This window comes from Sminthopsis crassicaudata, chromosome 2 (genome assembly GCF_048593235.1).
Source record: "Sminthopsis crassicaudata isolate SCR6 chromosome 2, ASM4859323v1, whole genome shotgun sequence".
NCBI lineage: Eukaryota > Metazoa > Chordata > Mammalia > Dasyuromorphia > Dasyuridae > Sminthopsis > Sminthopsis crassicaudata.
Window position 1 is genome coordinate 662,144,464 of NC_133618.1, and position 15,278 is coordinate 662,159,741.

The window sequence follows — 15,278 nt, forward strand, 5'->3', positions numbered from 1 at the left end:
TAATGAATGCTTGTAGGTGGTGTTGAAGACTGAATGGATATCAGGAAATTTCATGGGTTGTTCTTCAATTATCCCTCATGCTTGCTATTTTCACAGACACATCATTTTTTTTAGATCATCATTCCTTTTGATGACACTTTATGCCTTAAATTAATTGCAAGTTCATGCCCCAAACAAGCAAAACAAAGTAATAAGCTCACATTCCACACTTGTAGACTGCTAAAGAACCAAGCCACTGGATGTGTGCCCATCCAGCTGGAGGCTTTCCTGCTTTAGAAGTCAGACCCCATTATCCCCAGATGCCTCTCAAGTGACCATTGCCCAACCAGTTCCTAGGAAGGAACAATGCCAGGCCCCAGCTGGGCTGCCCACAAGCACTTACCCCACTGTTTGCTATGTCTTGTGGTTTGGAAGCTTGTGAGAAAATTTTTATTTCAAAAGGAGATTTTATAAACTTTCAGGGACAATAATGTCATACAGCTGCGGGAGGCATAGAGAGCAATGGGACTTTTTTTGGTATTACAAATATGAATCTTTAATTCTAGGCTGAGTTCATTAAAAGTGCTTTATAATTCCCTTCTGGCATTTGAGCACAATTTGCTACATTTCTATTTATTGTTTTTTTTTTTATTTAAAGTTTTGAGTTCCAAATTCTATCTTTTCCTTCCCCCCTTTTGGTTCTCAATATTTAGCATTCCAGGAATAAATAACACTAAATAGTCAGCAAGCATCCAACAGTGAGAAGAGCCATTTATCCAAACGTATGCTAATAGAGTCATTGTCTCACATCGAATAGGTAATTAGCCTTAAGTGCTTGATTGTCTGATTCAAGCATACCTTTTTGGAGTTTCAGCCCTCCACACTTTTATATTAAAAAAAAAATATATATATATATATTCCATTTATATCCTTGGACTTTAGTTCTTTCAGATTCATTTTTTTTCTCTAGCTCTATGAAATATTTTTGATAGTTTGATTGGTATGGTACTGAATAAATAGATTAATATGTGTAGAATTTTTTTTTTTTTTTTTTGCATTGCCTTGGCCTATCCATGAGCAATTGATACTTTTCCAATTGTTTAAATCTGACTTTATTTGTGTGAAATGTCTTGTGTTGTCTTGTCAGGTAAACTCACAAGTATCTCATAGTTATTTCAAATGGAATTTTTCTATTTCTTGTTGCTGGGCTTTGTTGGTAATATATAGAAATACTGATTATTTATGTGGGTTTATTTTGTATCCCACAATTTTGTTAACATCATTAATAATTTCAAATGATTTTTAATTGATTTTCTAGCATTTTCTGAGTATAATATATCATCTGCAAAGAGTTTTGTTTCCTCATTGTCTATTCTAATTTCTTTAATTTTTTTCTTCTTTTCTTGCTATATTTAACATTCCTACATAGTACAATATTAAAGAGATGATTATGGACATCCTTGCTTCACCCTGATTGTACTATAAGGATTTTTAACTTATTCCCTTTTATATAATGCTTACTGGTAGATTTATTACTTGCCATTTTAATGTAAGCTCCATTTATTCCTATGTCAAAAGCTTTTTCTGTATCTATTGACATAATCATATGATTTCTGTTAGTTTTGCTATTGTTATGGTAAATTATACTAACAGTTTTCCAGATAGTTAACCAGTCCTGCATTTCTGATTTAAATCCCATTCAGGCATAGTATATGAACCTTGTGATATATTGTAGTCATCTCTTTGCTTTGTAGTTTATTAAAAATTTTTGCATTGATATTCATTAGGGAAATTTTCTTTCTCTGTTTTGGCTCTTCCTGGTTTGCCATCAGTCCTATATTTCTGTCATATAGGAATCTGGTAGGATTTCTTCTTTGTCTATTTTTCCTAATAGTTTATAGAGTATTGGAATTCATTTCTAAATGATGGGTTGATTTCACTTGTTAATCCACTAGGTCCTGGTAGGTTGGGGTTTTTGGGAAGTTCATTGATGACTTGTTCAATTATTTTTTTCTAAGATTTGGCTATTTCAGTATTTTATTTCTTCTGTTAATCTGGGCAACATACACACACACACACACACACACACACACATATATATATATATATATACATACATACATATATATGCATATATGTAGATATTCAACCCATTTTATTTAGAACACCAACTTTATTGCCATTTAATTGGACAAAACAGCTTCTAACAATTGTCTTTATCTCCCCTTTATTGGTGGTGAGCTTACCCCTTTTATTTTTATTACTAGTAATTTAGTTTCCTTCTTACCTTTTTAAAATGAAATTAAAGATTTAACTATTTTTTCATAAAATCAGTACCTAGTTTTATTTAAGTCAATTTTTTTTACTTTGAATTTTATTAATCTAACCTTTTATTTTTAGAATGTAGAATTTGGAATTTAATTGAGGATTATTAATTTGCTTTTTTCTAATTTTTTAGTTACATGCCCAATTTATTGACCTATTTTTTTTCTATTTTATTGATGTAAGCAATTAGAAATATGAATTTTCTCCTAAGTACCTATTTGGCTGCATCCCATAAATTAACTTATTTTTTACTTTATTTTTTATTAAAGCTTTTTCTTTACCAAACATAAGCATGGATAATTTTTCAACATTGACCCTTGCAAAGCTTTCTGTTCCAAATTATCTCCTCCTTTCCTGCACCCCCTCCCCTAGATGGCAGGTAGTCCAATACATGCTAAATATTTTAAAATATATGTTAAATCCAATATATGATTACATATTTATACAGTTATCTTGCTACAGAAGAAAAATTGGATCAAGATGGAAAAAACTGATAAAGAAACTAATATGCAAGCAAATAACAGAAAGAGTGAGAATGCTATATTGTGGTCCCCACTCAGTTCCCATGGTCCTCTATCTGGATGTAGATGGCTCTCTTCATCATCGAAAAAATAGACTTGGTTTGAATCATCTCATTGTTGAAGAGAGCCACATCCTTTCAGAATTGATCATTGTATAGTCTTGCTGTTGCTGTGTATAATGATGTCTTAGATCTGCTCATTTCACTTAGCATCAGCTCATATAAGTCTCTCCAGGCCTCTCTGAAATCATCCTGCTGATCATTTCTTACAGAACAATAATATTCCATAATATTATTGTTCCATAGTTATTCCATATTATTCCAATAATATTACATAATATATATATATATATATGTATGCTATAATTTATTCAGCCATTTTCCAATTGATGGGCCTCCATTCAGTTTCTACTTTCTTCGCACTACAAAAAAGGCTGCCACAAACATTTTTATACATGTGGCATCCATAAATTTGGTATGTTGTCTTATTGTTGTCATTTTCTTTATAAATTATTTTTATAATTTGTTCTTTGAATCACTTGTTTTTTAAGATTAGATTATTTAATTTCCAATTTTAAATCTTTCTTTCCATTGTCTATTATTGAATATAATTTTGATTGCATTATGATCTGAAATGGATGTGCTTTTCTGCATTTGGTTGTGAAGTTTTTATGTCTTAATACATGGTCTATTTTTGTGTAGATGCCATATATTACTAAGAAGAAGTATATTCCTTTCCATTTTTATTCAGTTTTCTCCAGAGATCTCGTATTTTTTCAAAATTTTAATCACTTCCTTGACTTTGTTCTCATTTATTTTGTAGTCAGATTCATCTAGTTCTGAGAAAAAAAAAATTGAGGACCCTGACAAGTGTAGTTTTATTATCAATTTTCTACTGTAACTCATTCAATTTCTTTAAAAATGTTGATGATATACTATTTGGTGCATATATGTTTAGTATTGATATGACTTTAGTGTCTTCATCTGAAGTAAAGTTGATTCTCTCCAGTCCCTTACTTTTACCCTGAATGTATCTGTGCTTCAGATGTAATTATTTTAAACAACATTCTGTAGGACCTAGCTTTTAATCTATTCTAATACCTGCTTTCATTTTATGGGTGAATTCTCCCCATTCCCATTTATAATTATTTCTCTACACTTTATTTTTTCTTCCTCCCTCTCTCCCTGATTCTCCACTCTTTCCCTCTTCACAAGCATTTTTTTGATCATTGCCTTCCCAAACTATGCTTCCTTCCATCAGCTCTCCCCTTCTATTATTCCCATCCCTTTTTACTTCTGTATATGGTAAAATAGATTTATATCATCAAATGGGTATGTATGTTATTTCTTCTTTGAGCTAATTTTGATGAACATAATGTTTAACTTTGCCCCCCCCTCCCTCTCATCTTCCACTTTGTAATAGTAGCTTTTTCGTGTCTCTTTTATGTGGGATAATTTACCCCATTCAATTTCCTCTCGATTTTTTCTTCCACCACAATTTTCTTTCTCAACCCTTTATTTTGTTTTTTGAGGGCATATCATCCCAAGAAAGTTACTATGTAGCCATACCCTCTGTCTATACTCCTTTTAATTGCTCTTATATTAATAAAGTTAAAAGTTACAACTATCTTGCCATGTAAAAATATAATTTACCCTTATAGAATTTCTTATATTTTCTTTTCTTATTTCTTTTATATCTTTTTATATTTCCCTTGAAATTTCTATTTTTAGTTCACGTTTTTTATTCAGCTCTGGTCTTTTAATTAGGAATACTGGAAAGTTTTACATTTCATCAAATTTCATTTTCCCCCCGAAAGATTATATTAAGTTTTGCTGGGTAAGTGATTCTTGGTTGTAATCCTAACTCCTTTGCCTTCTGGTATATCTTATTTAAAGTCCTCCAGTTCTTTATTGGAAAAGCTGCCAAATCCTGTGTAATTCACAATATTTGAATTGTTTCTTTTTGGCTGCTTGAAGTATTTTCTTCTTGATCTGTGAGCTTTACAAGTTGGCTATGATGTTTCTGGGAGTTTTCATTTGGGGATCTCTTTCAGTCAGTGATTGTAGATTTTTTCCATTTTTATTTTACCCTCTGATTCTAATATGTTAAGGTCAATTTCCTTTGATAATTTCTTGAAAGATGTTATCTAGGCCTTCATCATGAGGTAGTCTAATGATTCTTATATCATCTCTCCTATTTTCTAGGTTAGCTGTTTATCCAATGATAATTTTCACATTTTCTTCTATATTATTTTTTAAAATTTTGTTTTGTTGCATTTTGATGTCTCAGAGAGTGATTATTATACATTGTTCAATTCTAATTTTTAAGGGATTTTTTTTCAGAAAGCTTTTGTACTTCCTTTTGCATTTGGTCAATTCTAAGTTTTAGGGAGTTATTTTCCTTGTTAAATTTTTCAGATCTTTCCCCATGCTATTGACCCATTTTTCATGGTTACCTTGTATTATTCTTATTTCTTTTCCCATTTTTCCTACTTCTCTAATTTGCTTTTTAAAATTATTCTTAAGGGTATTCTAGGAATTCTTTTTTGGTCTGGAGAAAAAATTACATCTTTCTTTGAGGCTTCACATTTACCCATTTTGACACTAATGTCCTCATCTAAGTTTATGCCTCATTCACTATAATAACTTTCTATAGCAAGCCTTTTTTGTTGATTTTTGCTCATTTTTTCTTTCTTTTTGTGATTGGTATTTTTAAGTGAGAGTTGAGCTCTAGTTCTGTGCTGTCCCAAGCTTTTTGTGCTAGAACTTTTTTTTTTTTTTTTTTATTGGTAGCCTTCACTGGGGTTCAGGACTTAGCAGCTTGCTTTCTTTAGAGGATAGGCTTCCCTTCTGTCTTGCACTGAGGAATGGGATCTTTCTGTTGGCCTCCTCTGGGTGTTGAGTTTAGCTACTGGCCTGATCCAGGGATAGGTCCTTTCTGCTGAGTTGCTATGGTAACATATTTTGGGTTTTTTTTGGGTTTTTTTGGTGGCTTGCCCTGGAGGAGAGATCTCGTTGCTGGTTTGCCCTAGGGTAGGGCTCTGCTGCTTAGTTGCTATGAAAACAGGGTTTTTCTGATGGTAGGGCACAGTGGTGGGTTAAACTATTGGTGGACCCCAGGATGGACCTTCAGTACTGATCAGCAAGAGGGTAAAGATCTAGATGGTGATGTACTGAGGTTGATATTGCTGGGTGGCACCTTGCTGCATTGCACCAACTACTCATTTGCCTAGGAAGGGGCCTTGCTGGTGAATTGTCCCAGTCTGAGTCCTTTTGCAGGCCTCATTTTGGGAGGCTGGCCGCTGCTGCTTCTCTTGGGTCTCTCTCTCCTCTCAGCCTATTGAGACAGACCTTTTCTGACATGTGATAAACCATTTCCCTGCTCCTACACCAATTCTGAGGCCATTCTCTAGTTGGTTGAAGGGAAATTAGGGAGGGTGTCAGAGGGTTCCCTTCCTCACTTGGCCATCATGGCATTTGGAACTTGTGAGTCCACAGCTATTGTGATTCCAGCAAAGGGCATGTTTTTTTGGCACTACTTGAAGCTAGTCAAGACTCTTTGCAGACTTCATTAGGAGGAGTTACTTGCTTTGTTCAGGGGGCCCACATGAGAGCCATAATTCTTATGAAAGGGATTATTTTCTATCCTTGACCCTGAATTCAATTTATATTAGAGAAATTAAAACAAAAAGTTCCAGCTGTTGATTAAATTGCCTTTTGTGTGGTAATTATATCCAGTCTTCCCTTTAAACTGTGAAACATAAAAAATGAACACAAAACAATAAAACACCATTGTGTTCATCATGAAGAAGTTCTCTTTTTTACATTAGAAAAACATGTCTACTATGAGCATAAAGTTGTTTTTTTTTGTAAATCTCATCATCTAGACCACTATTGGAGGGTAGGCCTTTTTTTTTAAATAAAATATAACATTCTGAAATATCAACACATCCGGAGTTTTCTCTCATGTCTCCATTGTAATTACTTAGCCTCCCCCAGAAGGTAGGCAATGTAGGTTTTATTCCATGTAGGTATTATTATCCAAGAGATAAAGGGACTAGATTTTAATGAACTGGTTAGTATGTGTCAGAGGCAGAATTCAATCTAAGTCGGCCCAAAACTAAGGTCATTGTTCTTTCCACTATACCATCGCCCCTCTCCATTGAAGCTTGAAGAGGTAGTTCTTCTTACCTGTCTTACTGCATTTTAACTGAATGGTGCTGAGTACTCCCCATGGGTGAGGTAAAGTACAATGAAATCAGGGTGTTGGACTTGGCCAAGTATTTGAACTTACTTTCTTCCTTTTGCTGACTGTTAAACCTTAGGACCAGCTGAGAGTCTCTTGACTTAACATTCTGTAATTAGCTCTGGTCTCCAAGTCCTTCTGTCTTTCCATGTACCCTTTATACTTACATTAGATCATTGGTATCATGTTAATTATCATTTTCTGATTACTTCCTTTTTGAGCATCTTTGAGGATGATAAAAATAATTACTGATTCATTGAATTGGTACAAAGTAATTATAGATCACTATTAAACCCCCAACTGCACCCCTGAGAAACTTGTTGAAAGTATAGGAAGACATGGCCTCAAAAATCCTAGAATTTGAGTGAGAAGTGATATGTTGCAGTGGAAAGGAGGGCCAAGTATAAATCAAAGTTCTCTCACATGTTACCTAGGAGATCACGAAGATCTACTTTGGGCCTTCAAATTCTTTATCTGTAAAATGAGAGGGTTGGAATAAATGGTCTCAGAGGTCCTTTCCAGATCTAGAATTTAGATTTTATGAGATGAGATGATCTCAGAGGCCATTTAGACCTACTCTAGAAAATGTTCTTTTCTAGAGCATTTACATGAAGGTGTCACTCTTCTTAGAGATTTCCAGTGAGAAGTCTGGGATTCCTGTCTATAACGTCTATTTCTTTTCCACTCATTCTATCACTCTTTAAAATATACCTTTTATCTTCATCACTGTGCTAAAACTGTTTCCTAAAACTGAATGTGGATTGAAGCATGGCATTTTCACTTTTTTGTTGTTTTCTTTCTTGTATTTTTTTCTTCTTTTGTTATGGTTTTTCTTGCACAAGAGAACAAATATGAAAATATGTATAAAAGGACTGTACCTAATTAACCTAATTGATTGCTGTCTTGGGGAAGTGGAAGGCAAGGGAAAGAGGGAGAAAAAATTAGAACACAAAGTTTTACAAAAATGAATCTTGAAAATTATATTTGCATGTATTTGGAAAAATAAAATACTATTAAAACTAAAAAAAACCTGTTAAATTAAATTCCCTAAATACAAGTAGATAAAGCTTTGTAGTATGGGGGAATGGGAGATGGGGTGGGGGTAGTGTCCACTTGGCATCCTCCTGCACCAAACACTCCTTCTCTATTGTGACACTATATCTACTTTTCTTAACACTTATCACTTAGTTATTCTTTTGTCTCCAGTCACTCATTTTGTCATTAACCGATATCTCATTTATAGTAGTGATGAATTATGGGTGATCTTTATGTCTTCATCAGAGGTTCCATATACATATGCCATAGGCCATTTTCTACAGAAGGTAGGTTTCTTGGGCAAGGGAGATTTCATTTTTGCTTTATTTCCCTATATTTCTATACTCATCCTCAGAAGAGTTATCCTGAAAAATCATTGGGAGTAGGATCAAAATGATGTCTTCTGTTTCTTTTGCACATTCTAAGGCGTCCTATATAAAATAAACCCTCAGATATTAATATCTAGCTAACTCTAATAATATTTTGAAGTTGAAATACATGAGTAAAATGTTTTCTATATACTTTACTAGTTTGATATTTAAATTAGAGGTTAATATGAGTATTACTTTTGAGTGTGAACTATTTATTTGCGATGAATTGATTCATAATAATTTCCTCCTATATGTTGATCAGAAGTTAAATAAATCACAGGCATCTCCAACTAAAAAAGTCACAGGAGCCACTGTTAACATTATTTCCCAGAGCTAGGTTCACAGTTGTAGAATACACACAATGTGTAGAACACCTTAAGAAGATTCTAATCCATTCAACTTTTTGCTTACTTTTCTATTTTTTCCACAGATTCCTCAGTTTCTCATATATCATAATTGTACTTGCTTCCATAGGCAAGAATATTTCATAGTAAGACAGTTAAAATTTATTCCAAACCACCAGTCCAAAATATCATTTTCACAAAATTCTGTTTTCTTTAAAGATAGAGCAACAGTAGCAGAAATCTCTGTGAGAAGCTAATAAAACACATCTGAGTGTTGATTTTCAAAGATACAAAGGCAACTCTGAAATAGTCTTTGTTTTCCAGCAGCTTATATTTTATCATTGTCTGTGCCCTTAGAAAGTATCCTAACAGACCTATCTTGTGTTTACAGTACAACATTTTGTCTGCCCTTCATCTGTGATGTCTAAAGGGTTCATCAGTTTATTCTTCTGCCAGTACAGTGCTGACTTATGGAACATTGGAATCAGCCTCTTCATCCAGGATGGGCCTTTTCTGGTCGTTCGTCTCATTCTAATGATCTATTTTAAAGTGATCAACCAGATGCTGGTATTCTTTGCTGCAAAGAACTTTCTTGTTGTGATATTGCAGCTTTATCGTTTAACTGTACTGGTGCTGAAAGTTCAGGCTTCCCTGAGGAAACAGCAGGAAAGCCTGAAAGGAGAGGACAGCTTTCTGAGTCAACCTAGAGAATGTGGACTTTCACTCAGGACCAGAGATGATGAGGTCACAGAGGAAGCTCCTATTCCTTTAGAAGATTCCCCAGGAACAGGGGAGATTTGTTGAATTCAGAGATTACGTCTTCACGATAATAAGCTATTTTAGCAATCTGCCAAGCATTTATTAAGTGTTCTGTGTGTTGGACCCTTGGGAAACAGAAAAAAAAAATCCCTGACTATAAGGAGTTTAAATTCTACTGGAAAATAAACTTCTGCAAAGTTATATCTTTTAACTTCTGAGTCTTTTTATAGTAACTGAATGGAAATCATTTCGGCTTGGTTTTTTCCCAATCTTAACTTTGTTTAAAGATTAAAAAAAGAAGAAGAAGAAAAGATTTTGAAGAATCACCAAGAGATTTATTTTTAAACAACTATGATGGATGAAGACTCTGGCTGATTGGCATCGATCTGATACAATCGGCACCAGTTTGGAGAGATACAAAAGCTTTAAATACATATGAACAATATATAGAGGTGTTGTCAGGGGTTTTGGTTACATGTCCTTGGAAAATAATGCATAGAAAGATGAAATACCAAAAAGATTGCCTAGAAATACAGAGCCTTGGACTTTGTCTCTATCAGCAGACTGTCTCCTTTTCCATTTTTACCATGTTCTTGTGATATAAAAGGTTACATTCAGTGAGTGCAGAACAGATGAAAGAAGAAAATGTTATAAAAATCATCTCATTGTGGGTAAATGCCCATTTATAGCCACACAGGTCATCCCAGGAAAAAAAAATCTTGCTACTGGACCTGGAAATTCCTTCACAATGGTATAGAGATTCTCAAGAAATATGATAATCATTGGACACAATTTAGTGAGACTCCTTTATTTTACATGCATCCCCATCCTGTCCAAGGTTATTTCTTGGTTCCATGAAAAATGCCATGTTAGATGAAATGATATTATGGGGGCCGAAATCCCATGGCAACAATATCAGAAATGGATATTTGGCCAGAGAGTGTTCCCGTGAATTTTCACTGCGTCATGGCATAAGTAGGTTATAAATTATCAAAGATATTGTCACCTTACCTGAAATGGGTGTAATTACATCCATTTCAGCATCAGGAGCACTGGTTCTCCCTAGAAAAAATGGCTCTTTCTTTTCTCTACACTCTTAGAAGTACACAATCAGTAGATTTCCTAATTATAGATTATGGTTGGCTTATAAGGGTTGGCTGAGTCCAACCCACTAATTTTACAGATTAGAAAACTGAGTACCTGAAAGATCACAAGATCTCCATAGGGCCTTAAGGTCATCAAACTTAGGCCCCACATTTTGGGAATGGAAACCAAGAGAAATTAACTGCCCAAGATCACAAGCTATAAACATCAGAGTTTGGATTTAAGCTCAAATCTTCAGAATGAAGATCAATACTATAGTCTTTGTTTGCCTTACTGAATTATGACAAAGAATGTTGAATATAAAAGCTAGCTTTAATGTATCATTTTTATGTTGTCTTATTTGATCCTCACAATGACCTGTGAGGTAGGTGCTGATTTTTTTTCTATAGAGGAGGAAACTGAGGTAAAAGTTTACCTGATTCACCCTGGATCAGCTAGTGAGGTGTATGAGGCAAGATTTTCAAATCTTGTTCCCTCAGGTCTTCCTGACTCCAAATGCACTGCCCCACCTGACTGACTAGGATTTCACATTTTTCTGGAGCCCCTATGGTCTCTAGCATTACTACCACCAGAAGAGAATAACACTGAAGTGCCTTTTGAACCACCATTTCCAAGTGCTTTTTTACCCTAGGCTAAGGGTAATGGTAGGTTGGGGCAGATTTTAGCCCAGCCAGCAAGTTAGGAAAAGCCTGTCAGAACCATAGGCAATGTCATTTCTTCCCCCCTCACCCTCACAAGAAATGGGATTCATTTCTCTAAGTTAGAAACATCTGCCTATTTCTTTTGTATACTTGCATACCTTTCTGCATGGGTGATTTTGGAGTCTTTTCCAATAATTAGCCTACATTTTAATATGTTACATTCTACCAATGAGAGAAAATCATAATAAATGCAGATGTTACTTCAATTTGAGCCTTGACTTCCTAACAATTGTAAGGGCCCCAAATCAATATGGATTGGCTTATGGGGTAGTGAACTATCTGCTTTTGTACATAGTGAGGGTTTTTGCATTAGATTGTGTTAGGTTCTAGTAATGGAGATACAGGCAATTGAGTCACAGAATCAAAAATGGAGAGCTAGAGTGGAGGCCGGAGTTCATTTTGATTTGATAGAAACAGACACTGAGACCAACAGAGAGGAAAGGATTGCTCCAAAGTATAATATTAAAGAGAAGAGTTGATATTCAAACTCTCTGTCCGATTCCAAAGATAGACCCTCTTTCTGGGCTGTGCTACTTATTCCCTGTGTGACCTTCCTCAAGAGATTTTACCATCAGCCTCAGTTTCTTCTTTTGGAGTCTGATAAGTCTGGACTAGATGAATCTTAAGCCCCCTCCTCAGATCTAAATCTCTGTTCCTATGAATGTAGTCATAACATGTTGTGCTTTTGGATAACTTTTGCTAAAAGTCTAAAGTAATTTGGGTAAAGCTAGAACTGAGCAATGCACTTGGATAATGAAGCATGTGAGACTAATTGCCAATTGGACAGTTCCCTATTAACTTGTTTGAAGGTTGACCCTCCCCAGCTGTTCTGTGCTGACTTGATTGGTGGGACAAAGAGGGAGAAGTGACATGTGTGGGAGGAGTAGGAGGAGGAAGAGGAATGAGACACAGACTCAGGGTCAGTCTCTCCAGGCCTTTGAGGGAGGAAGGTGTGTATGAGGTTGCTAGGCCTAAGCCCCTGACCTTGACCGTAAAAGATCAAGAATAAAGACGTTTAGTGATCCTGACTCCAGCTGATTTCTGGGAAGACAGAGTTCCAGCAAATTTGTAATTTTTTTCTTGCCTATATTGTCATAGATTAAGGTGGGGTTTAGAGCTAAGGCATGAAGTGAACTTGAATTGGGTGAGACTCAAGAAGAGGTGGGCTTGAGGGCTTTACCTTGAATTCTCCCTACAACATGACATGTGGACATGTTAAAGAAAGTTTTTAGAAATTTATGTCTAATCACTTACTTCCATTCCAAGTCCTTGTTTGCTCTCAGGTGGATGTTTTTCTTCTCTCTGTCTCTGTCTCTGTCTCTCTTTGCTTCTCTCATTCTCTCTCTCTCCTCTTTTTCCCCTTTTCCTCTCCTTCTTTTCTATTTTCTTATTTAAACATGAGGATGTACTTACACATGAAACTAATGGATGCATTTATAATCTTCCATATTAATTTTAGGAGTGGGAATATAATATTTATGTGAATATAAGGAACTCATCAACTTCAAAAAGCAAGACATTTACAATGACTAGCTAATCACTGAAGGCCAAGTAGTAGCTCTTTTTCTAAAAAAGCCTGTGTGCATTTGGGTTCCACGTTGCATATTTTCCTCCATCTCTTGTAAGCTGGGTGTTATTGTGGATTTGCTCCTGGCATTATTTTCACATTTAAATATTTTCTTCCAGGAAAACAAGCATTGAGTCTCCAAAAATAGATTCAGTCTCAAGAAGGGTATGACTGGTGTAAGCATATTTTCAGATGGATCCCAATCGGAGACTTGGCAGGGCTTTCTGAATGGGTTTTTAGAGCTTAAATAAGGCATCTGATCATTGGCCCTCTTCTGGAAGGTTTGCAAGGACTGGGGAAAGGGGATGTTGCCCAGGATGCCAGCTTGTCTGGAGTGCTGGAGGACATACAAGGAAGGAAAATGAGATCAAGTGGGTAAAACATTGTGCAAATTCTAAAGGGACTTTGTTAATCTCATTCTTATCTTTGCCAATTACTATTATAGTTTTTGTTGTTGTTGTTGCTGGTTATTATTATGGTGCCCAGCATCCATCTGGTATTGCATAGTGGTATAAACCTGAAGCAGAATGTACACAGAGACTTGGAGGTAGAGTGGATAGGGTACTGGATTGGAGTCAGAAAGACCTGTTTTCTGATATTGCCTTTAGCTGTGTGATCCTGGGGGGAGTTACTTAACCTTTCAACCTCAGCTTTCTGATCCACAAAATGGGAATATTTTCTTATAGGGTTGTTGTGATATGTATATAAATATATGCGTATATATATATATATTTTTTTTTGTAAAATCTTCCAGCACTATATAAATTGCTACAATTAATATTACCAACCTCCTCAAGCCTTAGTTTTATTATCTATTTTAATAAAAAGAAATAGGATTAATAATAGCACTTACTTCACAGGGTTATTGTAAAGCTCAAAGAATATAATTGACATAATAGTGTTTTGTACTTAATTAACCAAAGAGCACAGTATGTACTGTGCTGTCAATTGGGGATACAGGTAAGAAACTCAATTCTTACACTCCAGGGTCTCAGAACTTACGGAAGTAAATACATTAATCAACCAACAAACATTTATTGTCTTTGCTGTTTGCAGAGACACAAAGGAAAAACAAAAACAAAAACAGTTGCTTGAAAAATTATATAAATATCTGCTATGATTATTATCCCATGGGAAAATCTAAACATGCTATACCACTTTTGGATGAGTAGGTTCATACCTATATTGGTCATGTGTTTCTTTGGAAATAGAAGTAGGAATAATGGGAAATGGACAAGTAGCATCCATTGGGCATAGATACACCTGGGAGGGATGGGTAGTTTTGTGGACAATGCTTAGGATTTGGAATTAGGAAGATCTGAGTTCAAATTCTGCCTTGGATGCTCACTATCTGTGTGCTAATGAGTAAGTCCCCTCTCTTCCTTAAGTGTCAGTTTCCTCACTTATAAGAATACTAGTAGTTCTTGACATACTTGGTAGTAGTTGTAAGATTCAGAGTTGAGAATTCTTACAAGGCAGTTTTTTAATTAAATGTATAAATTTTAAATAAAACCTTTTTTACTTTGCCAAATTTAAAGTATAATAAAATGTCTGTTATTATTTTGTTCCTAAAAAACACAACATGGCCTGATAATTTTGCTTTGTTCTCCCTTCTTGTAAAATGTATTTCTATATTGGGAGAAAATAAGATAAACACAAGAGACAGTAGGATGCCAGGGATGCAAAGGGGCTGGAAAGGCTCAGGTTCAAATTATATTTCTGAGTTTTGGGATGATGAATAAGTCACTTATTCTCTAATCAGAGAATCAGAGAAGGAGAACTTGAAGGATCATGGAAGTCATTTAGCCCAACCCCTTCATTTTACTGATGAGGCAACTGAGATTCATAGAATTTAAGTGGCTTTTTCAAGGTCACACTGGTAATAAATAGTAGAACTGGGAGTTCTGCTCAGGTCCTGGTGCTTCAATCCTGATGGTCTTTCCACTACACTGCACTATAATGCCCTAAACAACTCTCCAGGACCAGAATTACCATGCTGGTTGCTCATCTATACTGGTGGAGAAATAGACCACCTGGATGAAATCTCAGATTGCGACCAAAAAAGCGGACAGGCAGTTTCTCATCAATTTGTATTTTTAGTTTTGTTTTTATTTCAACTGTGTTGGGTGCAGAATAAACACAGCAGTAATTTTTATTGGCCTATAACTTTAGGATCATCCTACATAATGGAGTTTTATGCATCGAGTCTTCTCTGCACTTGGGGTTTACCCATCAGTTCAATGCTGTGATTAACTGCTGGCTGGTAAAAATTAACAGCTGACACTTAGAGAGAGCTTTATTGTTGTAAAGTACTTTACATTTACTCT

At 35.2% G+C, this 15,278-nt stretch overlaps 1 protein-coding gene across 1 annotated transcript in view; it reads left to right on the plus strand.

Moving 5' to 3' along the window:
- The window catches only part of TMEM26 (transmembrane protein 26), a 67,974-nt gene extending 53,486 nt beyond the window's left edge, over window positions 1–14,488 (plus strand). The window contains exon 6 of the mRNA XM_074297029.1: window positions 9,212–14,488. Coding sequence (XP_074153130.1) covers window positions 9,212–9,624 — 413 coding nt within the window. The 3' untranslated portion in view covers window positions 9,625–14,488. The remainder of the gene's footprint in view (window positions 1–9,211) is intronic.
- Window positions 14,489–15,278: the final 790 nt, after the last annotated feature.